General features: G+C 47.7%; 2 protein-coding genes across 5 annotated transcripts in view; one reads left to right on the forward strand and one right to left on the reverse strand.

Annotated features, from left to right (window-relative positions):
- The window catches only part of LOC129484569 (leucine-rich repeat-containing protein 51), a 29,364-nt gene that overhangs the window by 4,358 nt on the left and 5,993 nt on the right, over positions 1-19,013 (forward strand). Inside the window, exons 2-8 of one of the 3 annotated variants that reach the window (XM_063641265.1) lie at positions 753-915; positions 2,664-2,794; positions 3,449-3,488; positions 3,630-3,713; positions 4,353-4,490; positions 8,908-9,113; positions 10,365-10,513. In XM_063641265.1, coding sequence (XP_063497335.1) covers positions 4,409-4,490; positions 8,908-9,113; positions 10,365-10,513 — 437 coding nt within the window. In that variant the 5' untranslated portion in view covers positions 753-915; positions 2,664-2,794; positions 3,449-3,488; positions 3,630-3,713; positions 4,353-4,408. Of the gene's footprint in view, positions 1-752; positions 916-2,663; positions 2,795-3,448; positions 3,489-3,629; positions 3,714-4,352; positions 4,491-8,907; positions 9,114-10,364; positions 10,514-10,795; positions 12,312-19,013 lie in introns of those variants that run through there. The other 2 variants (XM_055282780.2, XM_055282779.2) reach the window with 2 other exon arrangements.
- On the reverse strand, positions 1,039-18,789 carry LAMTOR1 (late endosomal/lysosomal adaptor, MAPK and MTOR activator 1). 2 transcript variants are annotated; one of them, XM_055282831.2, is made up of 5 exons: positions 18,567-18,758; positions 14,523-14,668; positions 14,193-14,270; positions 13,702-13,828; positions 1,039-1,786 (listed from the first exon to the last, which is right to left on the reverse strand). In XM_055282831.2, the coding sequence occupies exons 1-5, from the start codon at positions 18,606-18,608 to the stop codon at positions 1,751-1,753; spliced, it is 429 nt and encodes a 142-aa protein (XP_055138806.1). In that variant the 5' UTR covers positions 18,609-18,758; the 3' UTR covers positions 1,039-1,750. The 2 variants fall into 2 exon arrangements, with proteins under 2 accessions (XP_055138806.1, XP_055138805.1); XM_055282830.2 differs by lacking the exon at positions 1,039-1,786 and adding an exon at positions 12,708-13,330 and having other exon boundaries at positions 18,567-18,789.

The following is a 19,013-nucleotide window of genomic DNA, read 5'->3' on the forward strand; positions in this document are numbered from 1 at the left end:
CAGTGGCGCAATCTCGGCTCACTGCAAGCTCCGCCTCCCGAGTTCACGCCATTCTCCTGCCTCAGCCTCTCCGAGTAGCTGGGACTACAGGCGCCCGCCACCTCGCCCGGCTAATTTTTTTTGTATTTTTAGTAGAGACGGGGTTTCACCGTGGTCTCGATCTCCTGATCTCGTGATCCACCCGCCTCGGCCTCACAAAGTGCTGGGATTACAAGCGTGAGCCACCGCGCCCGGCCTGTAAAACCTTATTAGCTATACATTCTAGGAGGTTATATTCCCAAACTGTTAATGGAGATTCAAACTTTGAGTTTCTATTTGATGTACTTCTTCATGTCGTTTCACTTTATTCATCTATCATATTAGCTTTTACAGTTAAAAAACAAAACAGTTAAATATACTGTGAATTTGGAAATGAGAAATTCCGAAACAAGGCAGGTATGCCCCTAACCCTGTCATTCATCCAGTCAGTCAGTCTGGACAGATGAAGGTGCTGGCATCTGATTATCTCCTGGTCATAAGCCAGAATAGCAGATGGGAAAGACTGACTCCAAAAACACAGCCACAGGAGTAAGCATGGCAGCATCAACACTTTGTCAGTTCTCTCCAGCAGTCAAGCTCTCTATGTGACACCTTGAAGACTCCATTAATTCCTTCATTTCTTCTTTCATTTTTCCATTGTCCATCCATTTTCATTTGTCCATCAAACCTTTAGTGAATATGGATTTTTTTTTTTTTTTTTTTTTTTTTGCCAGGCTCAATGCAGGGTAATGATGAGAAGGGAGAATGAAGTCTGAGTTTTGTCCCTGTCCTCAAGCTTATAGGGAGTAAACAAAGTTGGTTATAATGAAATTAACAGAGAATACAACTGCTTCCATTTATTGAGCACCTGATGCCAGATGTACAATAGTTCTCAAGGTAGGGTTTGTCTCCATTTCACAGATGAGTAAACAGGCTGTAACAAAATTTTGTTCAAAGTACAGTGGGGGCATGCAGAAGTTAACTATTGCTGTGTAATAAACCATCCCAAAACACAGTGGCTTAAGATAATAAACATTTATTATTGCTTCTAAGTCTTAGAGTCAGCTGGAGGGCTCTTCTGCTTTGGCTGGGCTTACTCATGTGTCGGCAGTCATCTGTGGGTTGGGTGACTCTCCTGATCTTGACTGGGGGTAGGCTGACTGTAGGCTAGTCTAGGATGGCTTCAGCTGGAATCTCTGGCTCTTCCGCATGTCTCTCACCTACACATCTCATAACCCTCCAGCAGATCAGCCATGTTCTCATGGCACTGGCAACGAGCAAGAGGGCAGGCCTCCTTTAAAGCTTCTGTTTGCTTCATGTTTATCGACATCTCATTGGCTAAAACAAGTCACATGTCTGGGCCCAGCATCAGAGTGAGATGGGACTACAATGTTATAGGCAAGAAGGGATGGATACAGGGGAGACCATGAATAGGGATCATCAAAACAATCAGCCTAACACAGGACACATTAACCAATTTTATCTGGAAAAGAAAGGCTTTATAGAAGAGGGTACACTAGAACTGAGTGTTGAAACATGAGAGAGTATTCACTAAGTGGGCAGCCGTTACTTGGAACTGGATGCAGGCTGGTTTGCCACAATCAATAGAAACTCAGCAGGTCTTTCTGTGCTCATGACAGGGTCCTGTTATTTGTATCTTGGCTTCATTTCTTCTGGTCAGGCACAGAGCAGCAAGGACTCAACAAATGTTTGCTGAATTGAATTGAATATCTTACTGTGAACAAGGTGTGGACTGAAACAGCTGAACCTGGGAACCAATTGTTAGAAAGAACAGCTTAGCATCAACTCTTCTGAAACAGAAATCCTCAGAATTGGCAGTTTCTCATTCATTCATCCCACAAACATTTTGAGTGCCTGTTGTAAACCTGGTTCTATGTTGGATAATGAATAAGATGCGATACTAGCTCACAGCCTGGGCTACAGCTTAAATGCAGAAGGCTAAAAATTTAACCAGCTTCTTGGGGCTCCATTTTTAATACTAATTCATTCAGAAAATGCAACAGGAGGTGGTGCTACAGAAAATCAGAAGTCTTTAGGAACTGCACTAGGGTTCTCTGATAGTCAAGAAAACTAACAGTAAAAATCTGCCCTTAAGTATTTTAAGTTAAAATCCATGTTCAGTGGTGCATAACTGTGGGGTACCAACCCAGTATTTACTTTGAGAAAAGTATCCAATCTTGCTCAAAGGTATCAAATCTGTTGTAGGTGCTGAAGTGGGATGAGCTTCTGTCTAAGCTAGGTTCCTCTAGTTCTGTAGTACTCAGCCAGGTTCCTCTATTTTTACAAAAGAATAATGTGTTCTTTGTTGTCTGCCTATAGATTTAATATCTAAAAGATTCAAGTCTCCCTAATTGACAATCCATGCCCATGGGACCAGTTCATAACAGAATTAAGCTGTGAAGTGACTCAATCTGGCACCTCCCCAAAGCTCAGCTGGTACTGCTATTTTTTCAGAACAAGACATTCATTTTCCTCTAAACCTACTAAACTCGATCCATGTATATGTTAAATTGCCAAAAAAGGAATTTACCTGAACTATATTAGGCTTAAACTGAATTATAAGATATCAGGTCCTTGGTTTTTAACAAATTCTTTTTTTTTTTTTTTTTTTTTTCCTGAGACAGGGTCTACAGGATCTTGCTCTATCGCCCAGGCTGGAGTGCAGTGGCACAATTATAGCTCACTGCAACCTCTGACTCCTAGGCTCAAGCAATCCAACTGCCTCAGCCTCCTGAGTAATAAATTCCATTTTAAGGTTGTTTGCCAATTTCATTGTCTCTGCAAACTAATTTATCCTTTGAATCCAATGATGAGAACTGCAATCCTAAGGTTTCTCTTTTTGCTTTGGCTGCCAGGAATTTCAGAGCTAAATGTAGGCTTAGATTCTTAAAGTGCCTGGCACATCTCTCTCTTCCTGTAATCTAGTTTCTGATCTTTCTCTTCCATTTTTAACTTTCTAATCTGCACTGTCCAGTATGGTAGCCACTAGTCACGTACATTTGACAGGTAGGCTAGTCCAAATTGGGATGTGCTGTGAGTGTAAAATATCTCAGTAAGTTTTAATATTGATTACATATTGAATGATTTTTTGATATATTGGGTAAAGTTACTAAAATTAATTTCACCACTTCATTTTACTTATTTTGGCTACTAGAAAATTTTAAATTATATATATGGCTTGCATTTGTGGCATTATATTTCTAGTGGACAGCACTATTCTGCAAATCATCTGTTTTATGACTGTCTTATTATTGTAAACCTGAAATCCTTTTGGAAAGCAGATGAAGTAATACAAATAATAATACAAAGGTGGCAGCAGTGGATGGAATGAGAAAGGGGAGGTCGACTGGGACAAGTTCTTGTCCTTATCCTTGTCAATTTGTCTTTTGCTTGTGTGATTCACATACAGACCCCTTGGTAAAGTGTGTTGTCAGCTCTCTTTATCCCAGGTGAGTAGTATTCTCATGGCTCTCCCTTGTCTCCAGAAAAACCTCAGCTTTACTTTAGCTAACAAATTGGAAACGATCTGATAAGACAATTCACACCACATTGCAAGTGACTGATAACAATCTTGTGTTCATCCCTGTCAGGGAGTATTTCCATTTTAACCGGAAACAATCCCTGAACCCACAGGAATGAATCCCTAATGGTGGAGTTTCAGCCATCAGTGACAGGTGAGTGAGAGGTAGACTCTGGTTTTGTGTGTGTGTATGTTTATATGTGTATGGCTACATTCAGGATAGGGCTGAAAGTAGGGTCTTTGGATGGAAAGGTAATGGGGCTGGCAGAGAAGCCAAGCGGAGAAGGTGGCAAATCCCCAGCTGGGCCAGACTGAGACGGGTGGTCAGACACCAACCAGATGCGGTGCAGGCCCTCAAGGATTTGCTAAGCAATAGAATAGCCCAGTTGATGTCACCAGAGGGTGGGTATCAAGACAGTCTCCACAGTAACTACTGTAGAGTAACACAAAAGGTCTCAGAGTAGGATTCAGGAGATGATGACTGCAGTCTACAACTGACTCATTGGCTTAACTCTGGGCAAGTCCTTTTACCCCTTGGGTTTCAGTTTCTTCATTTGGCATTTTCCAGACAAAGAAATGGGTGTTCAACTCTCAAATGAGTTCTAAGAGATGTGAAGGTGCTCTGAGAAGTAGAAAGTGCTCTCTACATGCAAGGAAGAGTGATTCATATCTTAAAATGGAAATACAGCCAGGCAGGCCTAGAGTAGTAGAGGATAGAAAGCAGGGATGGAGGACTATGGGGAAACCTGAAGGCGGGTGTACTTGAAACACCGGTCTTTCTCTGTCCTCCCAGGCTGAACCCAGACTCCCAGGGCACCTGCTTGCACCTGATGAATGATGACCTGAACTATGAACAAACGGGACTATATGAACACTTCGGTACAGGAGCCCCCCCTTGACTACTCCTTCAGAAGCATCCACGTCATTCAAGGTCAGCCCCCAGAGCACAGTACTCCACTCACTAAGGCAGCAGGCCCAGTGTGGTCCCTAGGGAGAAACCATAATCTTCTACTTAAAAGCCTAAAGAGATTCTTCCCATATGCTTGCAGATGTGTTGTTACTGTCTTCTGGAGGGTAGGGGAGAGTGAGAGGTTTTTTTCTGTCTTTTTGTTTGTTTTGTTTTTGCCCCAACACAGCCCCAGGAGATCCTAAGAACATGTACCCCTGTTTGTTTTTTTTAAGCAGCAAATCTGAAAGGAAACAGGGGGCTATCACAGTAGTTGATCATCTTTAAAAGAAGCCAGGCTACAGCAGGAAAGTCAAGTGAAGAAAACTGGGAAGCCAGTCTATCAGCCAATAGTTTTATTCTCCTGTTTTTACCTGAAGAGAGGAGGAAAACACAGGCTCCTGTGGAGTCCCAGCAAGTAGGCAAAACCTTTCTCCTCTGTCTGCAGACACAAGCCTATTCTGACTGGCCAAACATGAGGGGTTTTATCAACAAACTGGCATATTTCCAGTTTAAATACTTACTGACAAATTTCTTACACTCATTCCAGCCATATCCAAGTTTATTCCATCATCACCTACACTTATTGCAGATTCCAACACTGTCCACACTCGCTCCCATTTTGCCATTCAATGTCTTTGTAAATGGCTAGCTAGTCCCTTCAGGAGGGAACATAGGGAGGCTGTCAGCCATGTCATATTCCCAATGAGTCATCCGTTCTTCCTAGGGAAGTTCTGCCATCCCTGGCTTTTGTTATCTGGTCTTTCATTAAAGCATCAGTCCATCTGTCCTCACAGAATACACGTTAACATCCACTATCTCAGAACTATTATTTGGCTTTAGTCTTCTCTCAGGCAATTGGTAGCCACCGCCTTTAAGCTCGGGAAGCTGGCAAATAGCATCAGTCTTAGATTGGGTTTAGGGTCTACTTGGGTTATCATCACCCACAGCGGTAATTCACCTTTGTTCTCTCATGAGCACACAGCCACCTACTGTGATCGTTATTGTGCACTGCATCACTTCTGATGTAGTCCATGTTTCACAAGGGGTTTTAGCTGCAATAGTAACTATCTCTAAGACGGGTGCAATGACAGAGGTGGGAGGGAAGTATACCTCCTGCCTATCACGGGAATTTCTAACTCTGATGGAGGAGGTGTAGCTCTGCCCTCTGTGGAGTCCTCAGAATTGGGAGAGAGACAAGCAGTACCAAGGGTAACTCTACATCACAAAATGTTAATTGGTACAGATGGCCCATCCTTCATTCAACCGTTCAATATTTACTGAGCACTTACTATTAAGCATTTATATATATGTGTGTGTGTGTGTGTCATATGTATATGCCAGGTTTTGTGCTCCTTGCTAGGTATGTGAGGCACATCAAAGGCCCAAAAGGTCAGAGTCCCTTCAGATTCCACAGAGCTTCTGAAACACTTATTTACAGCTGGGGTTAAGGGATACAATAGAGTTTGGGGATACAATAGAGTTTGGGGGTACTATTTGCTGAATGAATAAATATTACAGAATCTGAAATGGCAGTGCCTTTGGAAGGCATCTAATCTGTGCTACCACCAACCCAGTTCCTCTAACTTTTCACAAACCTAGAGTGTTAAGGAAGTCCCCCACCCCACCATATACACCTACCAACCCCTTCCAGTTTGTGGTTGAGGGATGACACAGGCAAGTTCAATCAAACTAACTTGTATTCTGACACATGGCAACAGCTACATGGCAGCCTTTCAGAGAAAAGAAAACAGGAACATAGTTTCCCAGATCTTCCTGGAGCTAAATGCTCCCCAGTTCTCAAAGCATTGATATTTGTGGTCCAGCTTCCAGACCTGCTTTGGCCTACTCTGAACAAGGAATTTTACAGATTCTTAGGCAGTGTAGTGCGTTGGTGGAATCTGAGAGGAGCAGCAACCTGTGGCAGCCTGGATATACCACTCCATCCTTGATAAGAGCAGCTCCAGCCAGCATCAAGTTTTAGGCAACTCCGTCCCACCAGTGATTCCCTCTGAGCTTGGCCTCCAGCCCATGCTTGGTGGCATTCCCCAAGCTGCTACCTTATCACATGGGGCACTAGTTCATGTGGGGTTATTTTGACCTTAATTTTGATTCATCTATGTCATTCTGTTTCAGGGTTCTCAGGAGGTGTGGGGAGGGAGGCAGGATTAAGAATTCATGAGCTGGGGTACGCCGTTCCAGTACCCTCCTGCAACCCCCAGGCCCCAACTGTGGGTCCTGCTCACTCTAGGACTAAGGCAGAGAGCCATCTGGTGGATGCTGCCTGACCTGCATCTGAGGAGGAGGAGAGGTTTGGGTGGAAGGGCAAAGGGTGTCCTTCCAGTAGAGAGCAGAAAAGAGAGTGAAGAAAGCTGGCTAGCTTCAGCAAATACTAAATACTTCCTTCCCCAGGGATGAACTAGGGAACCAAAGGCTTAGCAGCAATGGGAAAAATAGTCATCTCAGCCAGACCTGGCATCTGGTTCTGACTGTACGACTTTGAACTTGGGCAAGGCCCATCCTCTTTCTGGACCTCATTTTGAAAAAGTGGGAGTGAGGGTTTGGGGTGTTCCATACACCTGGGTTCTAACATAATCCTATTCCCTGTTCTCTCTCCTCCTCAGCCAAACCTTCTGAGGATGTTGTTTATGCTAACTGCTTATATCCATTCACTCTTTTTTTGGTAGAGACGGGGTTTCATGATGTTGCCCAGGCTGGTCTCAAAACGCCTAGGCTCAAGCAATCCTCCTGTCTTGGCCTCCCAAAGTGCTGGGATTACAGGCATGAAACCAGCCTCCATTCACTCTTGAACTCACTTCAATCTGGCTTCTGCCCCCAAGCCCTTGCCATTCCACTGAAGCAGCCCTTACCAAGGTTACCAGGGACTTCTAAGTTGCCAAAATTACTTTTCAGTCCTTACCTCCCTGGAACTTACTACTATAAACTATTTACTCCCTGAACATCTTTAAACTGTCCTCTCCTGATTTTCCCTGATCATTTAACTTCTCTAATGGATTATTGTTCCTCCCTGACCTTCCTCCCTACCCTCACTCTCCCTGAGGAATCTCATCTCTTTCCCTAACTTGTATGCCTTCTATGCTAACGATTCTCAAGTCTGTCTCCCGAACTTCCGATCTTCATCTCCAACTGCCTACTTGGCTTGTCCACCTTTTTGTACAGGAACCTCAAATACACCAAAGCTAAGCCTGAGCTCATCACCTTCCCAATGCTGTTTCTTCTTCTGTAATTCCTTACCAGTTAATACAACTGGCAACCACCCTTCAATATTCTTCTACCTTTACATCCAGTCAACCAAATTATGTTGATTGTAGGGCCCTCTCATGTCTTGCTTGGATGACTCAAACAGCCAAATTGGTCATTCGGTCCAACTCACTCCCTAAAATCCATATTCCACACTGACACTTCAGAGTGATCTTTCTGAAATAAAAGATTTGAATCATTTGCTTTAAACACTCCAGTGCCTTCCCATTACCTACAGGGTAAAGCCCAAGATCCTTAGCCTGACATTCAAGACTTCTGACTGGATTCCTGCCTCCTTTTCCTCTCTGTCCCCCTTGTGCGGTATGTGCGAGCACTTGTGCAGGCACACAAACCCGCCCCAGACTCCCTGGCTGTTCTGTACCTCTATACCTTTCTTCATGCTGTTCCCCGCCTTTTTACCCTTCTTTGCCTGATAAACATCTCCTAATCCACTGAGATTCAGCTCAGTCTTCACCTTCCCTGGGAAACTTCCCTGAGCTCCCATACTGGGTCAATAGCCTCTCTTCTGTGCTGCTACAACTATTATATAGCACTTATCACACCATATTGCCAGCTTGCTCCCATCTTGCCCATATAAGCTCCTCCAAGGCACAAATGTCTGCTCTCTGCCCTATTATTCATACAAAGTCTGGAACAGACTGTCTCTCATTTTGTTTATCACTGTATATCCAGTATATACTGTAGGTACTCAACACTAATGGAAAGAGAGGGAGGATATCAGAGTGTATTCCACTGAAGTGAATTCTATAGGCTTTACCAGTAGTTAATTCAGGATTTTATGCTATCATCTACTCAGCTCAAGCCCAACAATTCTGGTTCTTAGTTTTCCTCAACCCCACACTGGTTTGGTATACAAAAGACCCAGTGGTACAGTGGACATGAGAAGTCCATGTGACCTGGAAAGCCAAGAGCTTGAGATATAAGTCTCTGGCCCTTAGTCTAAACTTAATGATTGCTGGAAGCTGTGGGACAGGGTTGCACTAGACTCAGGCACAGGGCTGTGGCCCTTCCAGACCCTCCAGCTACAGCCTGGATGGCTAATCTTTCCAGCTCTGTCCCTTCCCACCCCCTAAAGCCAAAAAAGCAAAGATGATATCCACGTCTCACTTTGTCCCCACAGATCTGGTAAATGAGGAGCCAAGGACAGGACTACGACCACTGAAGCGTTCAAAGTCGGGGAAATCACTGACCCAGTCCCTGTGGCTGAATAACAATGTTCTCAATGATCTGAGAGACTTCAACCAGGTGGCTTCACAGCTGTTAGAGCACCCAGAGAACCTGGCCTGGATCGACCTGTCCTTTAATGACCTGACTTCCATTGACCCTGTGAGTTCCTAACAGTAGGAATCCAGTCAGGGGAGCCTGAAGCCACTTTGTTCAGCTCCCAACCTCTCCACTCCTACATGTTATCAAGGAAGTAGTGAGGCAGCATGGTGCAGTCCAAAGCACAAGGCTGGAGGGCCAGACAGATGTACGTTCAAATCCTGGGTTTGCCTCTTACTGTGACTTTGAGCAAGCTACCTAACCTCTCAAAACTGCAGCCTCCCTGTCGGAAAAATGGGGATAATATGCCAGTATCATAAAGGTTTTGTGAGGACTGAATGAAAATACATGAAAACCACCGGGCACAATGGCTCACGGCTGTAATACCAGCACTTTGGGAGGCTGAGGCAGGTGGATCACAAGGTCAAGAGATCGAGACCATCCTGGCCAACATGGTGAAACCCCGTCTCTACTAAAAATACAAAAAATTAGCTGGGCGTGGTGGCGGGCGCCTGTAGTCCCAGCTACTCGGGAGGCCGAGGCAGGAGAATCACTTGAACCCAGGAGGCAGAGGTTGCAGTCAGCAAAGATTGTGCCACTGTACTCCAGCCTGGCAACAGAGTGAGACTCCATCTCAAAAAAAAAAAAAAAAAGAAAGAAAATACATGAAAACCAACAAACAACTGGTACATCAGAGGCTGAAGTAAAATTGTAACTGTGACTGCGCACCCACTGTGTCCTGTGCTGGGTTCTCCTGTGGAAGAGGTAGTCAATAAAAGTACAGCATTTACTTTCTGTGAACTCAGATTCAAGTTTTAAGAAATAAACAAAGTTTGGCCTTTTCTAGTCCAAGATCCCTAAGAGGGGAAAGGAGCTGGAGCATGACTTGGAAACTATTCCCCTGGTATGGTGATCTCAATTTAACCAGTATTTTAAAAGCTTCTCATGTGCCTAGCATGATGCTCTGTCTTCCTCTTGCTTGCTGTGATAGAATCATAGATCACCAAAGCTGGAAAGGTTCAGTGAAGGGGCAACTAAGGCTGAGAGAGAGGCAGGAGAGGCAAGTCAGTGGCAGTGCTGGTACCCAGGCCCATACTCCTGACCCTCAGATCACAGCTCCTTTTCAGTGTGATGCCCTGTATGTCTTAAAAGGTAAATAAAAGTAGGTTAGAGTCATATAGTATGGCTGTGGAGGGTTGAAGTGGAAGGCAGGTTGTTCCCCACATTCTTCCTTCTCTGCCCACAAGTCAGCCCTAAGCAGAGATTCAGGGTCCTGTCCTGTCTAGCCTGGCTTTTGGTGTCCCTCCCCAACAGGTCCTAACAACTTTCTTCAACCTGAGTGTCCTCTATCTTCACGGCAACAGCATCCAGCACCTGGGGGAGGTGAATAAGCTGGCTGTCCTTCCTCGGCTCCGGAGCCTGACACTCCATGGGAACCCCATGGAGGAAGAGAAAGGGTATAGGTAAGTGCCCTGCCCCTGGAGGTAGGGTCTAGCTGGGCTCCCCTAAGGGAAAGGAGGAAGAGAAACAAGAAATCTATGACCATTCTTCTGCCATGCTTGGACCTGGGAAGGGAGTAACAGACTTCTAAGCATTCCTTGCTCTCAGTCAGGATAAACCTAATCTTTCCCAAACTATACTCAAGTCCCTCCATTCTTTGCAGTCAGGGAAGACAACAGCAACTAGTGGAGGGGGAAGGGGATTCTGGTGGGGGTGCTGGCCCCCAGCCTGAGTCTTCCCCACAGGCAATATGTGCTGTGCACCCTGTCCCGTATCACCACATTTGACTTCAGTGGGGTCACCAAAGCAGACCGCACCACAGCTGAAGTCTGGAAACGCATGAACATCAAGCCCAAGAAGGCCCGGATCAAGCAGAATACACTTTGAGGCTCCCACGACCCTAGTAGTCCTAAAGGCCTAAGCATAGACAGCATGGTTTGACAATAAATGATTTGAGCTGTTGAGCAGATGAGAAGTCACACCTTGTAGAGATGTTCTCTAACTCAGGCAACTGCAAGTAGCTCTAGCCTTTTTTTTCTTTTCTTTTTTTTTTTTGAGATGGAGTCTCACTCTGTCGCACAGGCTGGAGTGCAGTGGCACAATCTTGGCTCGCTGCAACCTCTGCCTCCCAGGTTCAAGAGATTCTCCTGCCTCAGCCTCCCCAGTAGCTGTGCTTAAAGGTGCCCGCCACCATGACTGGCTAATTTTGTTGTTGTTGTTTTGAGATAGTTTCACTCTTGTCACCCAAGCTGGAGTGCAGTGGTGCAATCTCAGCTCACTGCAACCTCCGCCTGCTGGGTTTAAGCGATTATCCTGCCTCAGCCTCCTAAGTAGCTGGGATTACAGGCGCCTGCTACCACATCCAGCTAATTTTTTTTTTTTTTAGATGGAGTCTCGCTCTGTCGCCCAGGCTGGAGTGCAGTGGAGCGATCTCGGCTCACTGCAAACTCCGCCTCCCGGGTTCACGCCATTCTCCTGCCTCAGCCTCCTGAGTAGCTGGGACTATAGGTGCCCACCACCATGCCCGGCTAATATTTTTTTGTATTTTTAGTAGAGACGGGGTTTCACCGTGTTAGCCAGAATGGTCTCGATCTCCTGACCTTCTGATCCGCCCACCTCGGCCTCCGCCAGGTAATTTTTTATATTTTCGTAGAGACAAGGTTTCACCATGTTGGCCAGGCTGGTCTCGAACTCCTGACCTCAGGTGATCCATCCGCTCTGGCCTCCCAAAGTGCTGGGATTACAAGCATGAGCCACCACGCCTAGCCTTTTTTTGTATTTTTAGTAGAGATGGGGTTTCGCCATGTTGGCCAGGCTGGTCTCAAACTCCTGACCTCAGGTGATCTGCCCACCTCAGCATCCCAAAGTGCTAAGATTACAGGCATAAGCCACTGCACCTAGCCAGCTCTAGTCTTATTTTGCTGAAAAAGGGAGGCAATTGAGGGAAAGGCCTGCTGGCCTGGGACACTGGAGACGTGGGTTTACCACACAGCCTTGAGAAATTTATCTAACTCTCTGGGCCCCTTTGTACTTTTCAGCTTAGAGATTTGGGGGTTAAAGTAGATCAGTAATTTCCAAACTCTTCACAGAGTACCAGGGTCTGTAGAGATGCCCACAGGCCTCCATGACAGGCCAAGAAGATGACCTATGATCTCTGAAACCAGCCCCCACTTCAATCAGATCAAAGTAATTCCATTCTGTTTTATATGCTGGGATTCTGCTTAAGATTTCATTTGATAAAAAGAATCTTCTGCTTAAAAACATTTGCTTGCTGTCTTCATATTAGGTATTCCCAGAAGAGCCTGGTCTGCTTTCACTCTCCACCCCCCAACCCGCCATGTCTCCCTTCACCCCCAGGGGCTGTTGGTAATTCCACTGAGTCTGAGGCAGGGCCCCCAAGAATCAAAGCTGCCTCAGATTCAGGTCTGTTCAGCTTTGACAGTGTTCCCATCATCACTGGACAAGGGACAAGCACAGTCTCATCCAATGTGGGGTTAGCCCAAGCCAGGTCTCAGCTAAGAGCTGACACCCTAAACCCTTATCTCTTGGGTTCATCTTCAGTATTCCTGGAAGATGCCCCCTTCCCCCCATCTTACTCTCATAGACCTGAGTAGTCAAAAGTAGAATGGGTAGGACAGAGGGGCCAGAACCAGCACATGGATGAATATACTTCCTTTATCGAGGGTGACAAACCAAAACAAAAAAAGACCAAACATGTAAAAACCCAGGGTTCTAGAAATACAAACTCAATTCATTCAAATTCAAGCTCATCCAGACCCTGGTCACAAACCCTAGTGAGGTGCATGTGAGCACCAAGTCAGGGAGAGGGGGCAGGAGTGACTCTGAGGCCAACAGAGAGGGTGGGAAGGGGATCTCCCTAGGTCCCCTGGTGATCACCCCCCACCCAAACTGGTATCTCCACATTCTCAATGACTATGAAGACATACCAGGCTCTGTCCTTTTGGCCCCCACCCCATCCCTGGCCAGAGCTTCAAAGGCCAGTCCCAAAAGGTTCTACCCTCACTTGCTCAGGCTTCTAGCCTTCCTCTTCTCCTCCTTCTTCACATTTTTCTCTGTGATTAGTAGCAGGTTAGGGTACTGTATAAGCCGCAGTGAGGCTGGGGGCCAAGGGGGTGGGGTAGAGATGGGATGAAGAGAGGAGAAGAGCTGTCCAAAGACCCCTCTCTTCATGGGATCCCAAACTGTACAACCAGCTCCTCTTTTGCGTCCACACGGATCTGAGAAAGTGCACTGTAGGCATAAGCAGCTATCCTGGAGACCTGCGACAGAGAGGGGCGGGGGAGGAAAGGAACAGAGACAGGTGAGGAGGGCGATCAGGAAAAATGGGGAGGGGAGATTAGATGGTGATGGAGAAGGAGGGAATGATGGGGAACAGGAAGGCAAAGAGAAAGACAGGGATGGGAGAGACAGAAGGAAAAGAACAAAGGGGAGTGAAACAATAAAGGTTGCGGGAAGGAGATACAAACATAAAAAGTTAAGAGAACGAGGTGGGAGGGAGCTGGGGCCCACAAGGCTACCAGGCTCCCTAACTCCACCTTCCCTACCTCCTCTGAGGCAGAGTGGGTGAACCCTCTGCCATACCCTGGGCAGTGTGGGGAGGGTGGGCAGGGGCAGGCGAGGGGTGTCTCACCTGCTGCAAATCAGAGAACGGGATGGGCTCACTGGCCAGCACTTGGTGGGGCTGGCTGGTAAGAGACGGCAGCGGTGGCAGCTTCTTCCAATGGGTCAGGCTGCTGCTCAGCACAGCCAAGCGGGTGCTGACAAGAGAGAGGGGGTGGGGGTAGGCAGTTAAGCCACAGTCTGCCCTGCCCAGCCCAGGTAAGCCTCATCCCCTCAGGCCAGAGAAGCAGGGTGTCGAGGAGGGGTATCTGGGAGGGAAGGTCTCAGCTCATCACAGACTCAATCTAGGCCCATCTCCCTTGGCCTCAGCGCCCTCAAGAGTGTCACAGGGTAAACAGAGCTGACATGAGTATCTACTGAAGCACCCAAGTGATCTGTGGTCAGTCTCCAGGGCTGCACCAAATGAGAAGCTTGGACTGGGGGCCAGGCTCCAAAGCTGGAACAGTGATGGAAGGTGGGAGCCCAAGTAGCCTGAGGGACCCACGCTGGCCAGGTGCTCACCTGTACTGCCTGGCACGGTCCATGTACTCATGCTGCTCCATGCCCTGTGAGTCTGCAGCAGACACATCAATGATGTTGCTTTGGGGAGAGGAGACAGAGATGACATGACAGGTGCTTCCGAGAAGGACAAACAGGACTCAGTGCCAGGTACCAACTCCAGGGCTATCTGACACCAGTTTCCCTCCTGCCTACTGGAGCAGGGCTGGACATGGAGGCACCTCTCCCCAGTGACCTTGTCCCATCCCCCATGTCCTGAGCCTGGCTCCTTCTATCCTAGCCTTTAATATGGATAGAGGAGCTCTCACCCAGGCCTGGTCCTCTGACACTTACCTGGCTGTCTTGGCAAGGATGGAAGAGAGCAGGGCCTGCTCATCAGTGCGAGTGGAAGGCAGGCTGTGGTAGTTAGGCTCGGCTCCATTGAGAGCTTTGGTAGGGGGGCTGCTAGGGTCCAGCAGCAGCTTCCGCTCCTCTCGGTCCTAGAAGTGGTCATGGGAGAGAAGTCAGCCCCAGGACCCTTATTTCATGGGTGCTACCCTCAGCCCAGCTCTGACCTTAAACACCAAAAATATTTCTGTAAGGAATATCCAAAGTGCCCAGCTTTATGGAATGCCAGATAAGACTCAGTTCCTGCCTATCCTTGGGAGCTCAGCTGAGTTGGTGTTCTAGGATAAACAAGAGTGGAACCAGGCAGTCCTAGAGGCCCTGAAAAAATGGACAGAGGCACAAAGCAGGTAGTCAACAGCCCTGGAGCTTGAAAAACATTCTAGGACCTGGCAGAGAAAAGATACTAGAGGCTGGAAGACAGAGGATCTGAGACATAGCAGGCAGTGGGATCTAAAGGGGAAATTGGTGCAAGTCAAGAGCCCAAGAACGGCCCTCCTCATCCCCCAGGACCAGGCCCTCCCCAGCAAAGGTGTTTGCTTCCAAGATGGAAGCCCTGGCGAGTCCAGACAAGGCCCTAGGCCCCAACAGAAAGCAAGCCCAACCTCTCCATGGTCATTTCTCAAATTATGTCAGGGCAGGAATCCCAGCCCAGCTCTGGGTCACACAGCACAAGTGTGTTCCCTTCTTGAAGGCAGGTCCCTTCGAAGGTGTTCACCCTCCTGTGCTCTGGTGCTCTTTTTGTATGTGACTCCCAGAACCAAACTGAGTGTACATGGTGTATCCTGATCTGAGCAGTAGAGCTGTAGCCATGTGTGGTGATTCACACTGGTAATCCCAACACTTTGGGAGCCCAAGGCAGGAGGATTGCTTGAGTCCAAGAGTTTGAGACCAGTCTGGGCAACAAAGCAAGACCTCGTCTTTGCAAAAAAAAAATTAGCTGGACTTGGTAGTGTGAGCCCTGCAGTCCCACCTACTTGGGAGGCTGAAGTGCAACGACTGTATGAACCCAGGGTTTGAGGCTGCAGTGAGCTAGGATTGTGCCACTGTATCCCAGCCTGGGCAAGAGAGCAAGACCCCATCTCAAAACAAACAACAATGGAGCTGTTCCCTCCCTTGCTAAACCACCTGAGTAGCCCATGTAAATTTTCAGCAGCCCTGTTACTGCTGGCCTGTGCTGATAATCACAACCCCGAACTAATGTAAGACCAAACCAAGCTTCCTCATTGGTTTGGTCTTACTCCTTGTCCTGTTTCAGTCCCCTGTTCTATCTACTGTAATATTTCCGGATTTGACCCTGCCTTGAGACCATCAGCTGCAAATCCTTGCTTGCTATATCAGCAGTAAATTGGAAAAACAGACCTGCTGGGTATCTATCCAACCCATAAAGAGCAAGAGTGCCCTGAACAAAGCCAAGGATGGGCCCAGGGGGACATCCTGGCAAATGCTGACTCACCAACCTTCTGTGCCAGACTCCTCAATGCTCCCCTCCAGGCCTATCTCAGTTCCTCAGTCTTTCCTGCTGCAGGCTCCAGCTCCCCTGCCTACAACTCCACAACTCTCCTTGTAGAGGGCTACTTCCTCCTGCCCTGGTTAGGGAGGCCCAGCCTTTTCACCTTACTCTTCTTTCTCAACCCTAGGTTGCCCAAGTGTCCTCAGGCAATTTGATCCAGTTCCCAACAGCAAGAGACAGAAGCTGTGGGCTTTGCCCCATCACCTCTATAAACTCCCAGACACCCTTCCTCCCTAAATACATAGGCTCAGTATTAAAGAGCTAAAAAGACAAAATGTTTGCCAAAGATAAAACTATGTATTTCTAAGGAAAGCTGGCTCCATAATGAGGCCCAAGTTAGCTTCCTATGTGTCTATCCTCCCAGCTCCACTTCAGACAGATCTTCCTGCAGGACAGGGTAGTCTCTTCCCTATCAGGGGTTCTTCAAGAAGGTTGGCTGATCACTTCTCAGCCTTCAGCTAAGATCAACTGAAGAACAAGGTTATTTTCTTGAAACCTAGACTTAAAGAAGAGGCCATGCTACCTACTTCAGAGCAGACAAACATCACCCCATTCCCAAAGTGCAAGTGGAGCATGGGTTAGGTTTGTCACATCAAGGTTTGTCTCTGCATTAGTGTAACCCAAGAGGCAGGGTTTCATTGTCTACCTTAGCACAGACATAGCAGCCTGCCCGTGACTGGCCACCTGGTCTAGGGGCATGGCTGAGACAGCTTGGCCCCATGGATAAAGTACATGGCCTAGCGTCAGAACACCTGGGCATTAGCACTTCTCAGCTTGGCCAAATCACTTAGCCTCTCTGAACTTCTTCCTCACTTTTAGACATAACCCACACTAATATGACAGATGTCTGGCAAGAGTCAAATTAGATAACTGTGAAGGCCCTTTGTAAACTGTAATGTGTTGTATATTTTTTATTATAATAAAGAGACAGAGATGCGAGTGGGAGAGGGGCCCGCCCAAGAACTGAAAGAGGGACTCTGGGATAGTGGATGGTTATGGCCCTTGTTACATGAGGCCTCAAATCACCCGGCAGTGATTAAGCACCTTCTCTGGGTGTTAGGAACAGAAATGAGAGCCCACCAAGGAGAAGGTAGAGATTCAGGAGAGCGGCAGGCCCAGCTCTCCCTTCCAAGTAGAAGCTGGTATCCTTTCTCATAAGGCATTAATCCTTCTTGACTCATTCCCTGCAAGAGTCCATATTATGCTTTAAGAGACAATTTCCCACTAGGCCACAGCTCTCCCAGTAGGCAGGGTTATTGTTGTCTCTTTCTCAAAAAGGTGGAGGTGAAGTGAGAGGTATTAGGCACGACACATGCCTAACACAGGGCAAAGGAAATATGTGTTCATTGGGTGTATGGAGAATTGAGAACTAGAAGCCACCCTTGCTTCCCATACAAATGACATTTTCCTAGGCTTAAGCCCTTAATCCAAAATACGTTCACTGAAGAAAGAACTACTTCCCAAGTACCAGTGATATAATCTATTTTTGTGACCATCTTCCCCATTAGACTGTGAGCTACCTGAAACCTTTCTACTTTCTCAGGTCTACTATATGTTCAAATGTAGAATCCAGGCTTAGAGACGATCAAAAAAGGAGAGTGGACAGCAACTTGAGACTTCATCCTTAAATGTCAGGCAGGGCAGGGATTAGAGTGTGGAGAGAAGTGAGAATGCACTAAGAGGAAGAGGGAGAATTTAAAACTGTACAGGTCTCCCCAGCCTAATCCTTTCTTCAGAGGGATCAGATTTACAGCCAAATTCTCAGAATAGGCATGTCTCCAGCTAAAGGAACCCTCAGGCCCCAGGCAGACTGCACTGAGGCAAGCCAAACTCAGAACCAAATGAACTTCCCGCTCCATTTCTCTTTTCCCACAATCTAGCCAAAGCTAAATCCTCTTTGTTCCTTCCCAGACAATTTCCCACATGTCCCGATGTCCTCACTGTATCGATTAAATCCTTCATTGGCCAACTCAAAGGCCACCAACTTCCAGAGTCGTCCTCTGGCCCTAGACTAGCAGCGACCTTCCTTCTGCAACCCCAGGGACTAAGACGATACACGAATTCCTGATTCATCTCAGGACAGAGCAACTCAGGGCCTCAGCTTACCCACCCCTAAAATGGATTCGCAAAGCCCACTAATACACAGAAGACACAGGAAGCTGGGGAAGGGAGTGTTTCCCGGAGACCTAGACTGAGGATCCTGAATCTGGAAAGTTTTGAAGGTAGGAGCAAACGGAAGTGGTGGGAGCGAGCCAGACAGGCGGCTGCCTGCACACCCCGAGGCGGGGACTGTGTAGAAAACTGGGGCTTTAACAGGGGTAGGAGCCCGGCTTGGCGTCCCCTCTGTAATCTGTCCCCTCCAGGCCTCCGTATTCAGTGAGCCCTGCAGGCCGGCTGCCCGTCCTCCGCAGGTTTCTTTCTGGGCCCCATGCCCCAGGGTCTTAGCCCTCACTCCCAAACCCCGCCTGCCGCGGCCGCACCTGGTCCGAGTCCTCGTTCTCGCTGCTGTAGCAGCACCCCATGGCCGGGGTCGGGCCGGGCGCTCAGGCCGCGCCGAGGAGGGACGGCGTCCGTCAGGAGACCTTCCGGTCACATGACCCGCGGCTGCCTCCCGCAGGCAACCACCGGCCCCCACCCCCAGTATCCCCTGTCTCGGAGCCGCTTGGCCGCCTCAGTCAATACCCCGGCTTCCGGTCCCGCCAGCTAGCGCGTGATCGTTGTCAACCAATGGGAAGGCGTAACCGGATACGCAGGCACGTGATGCGGGGAAAGGGCGGGGCGGATGGCATGACTTCATCTTTCCAGTCTCTAAACTGGCAGTAGTGGCCGTCGTGAATTGTGTTACGCGTTCTCGTGGCCACTAGGCCACTTTTCTGGGCCATTGAGCGAACTCGTACCAAATGTCCTTGTATGCCCTCGTGATATAC

Source organism: Symphalangus syndactylus, chromosome 6 (assembly GCF_028878055.3).
Source record: "Symphalangus syndactylus isolate Jambi chromosome 6, NHGRI_mSymSyn1-v2.1_pri, whole genome shotgun sequence".
Taxonomy (NCBI): Eukaryota; Metazoa; Chordata; class Mammalia; order Primates; family Hylobatidae; genus Symphalangus; species Symphalangus syndactylus.

What these genes read in the sequence shown, in the direction of transcription:
- LAMTOR1 (XM_055282830.2), bottom strand. Translation starts at nt 18,608, where the DNA reads ATGGGGTGCTGCTACAGCAGCGAGAACGAGGACTCGGACCAG. An exon ending in AGAACGAGGACTCGGACCAG is followed by an intron (nt 14,669 to 18,566) that starts GTGCGGCCGCGG and finishes GACCACTTCTAG; the next exon opens with GACCGAGAGGAGCGGAAGCT. An exon ending in GACCGTGCCAGGCAGTACAG is followed by an intron (nt 13,829 to 14,192) that starts GTGAGCACCTGG and finishes CTCTCTTGTCAG; the next exon opens with CACCCGCTTGGCTGTGCTGA.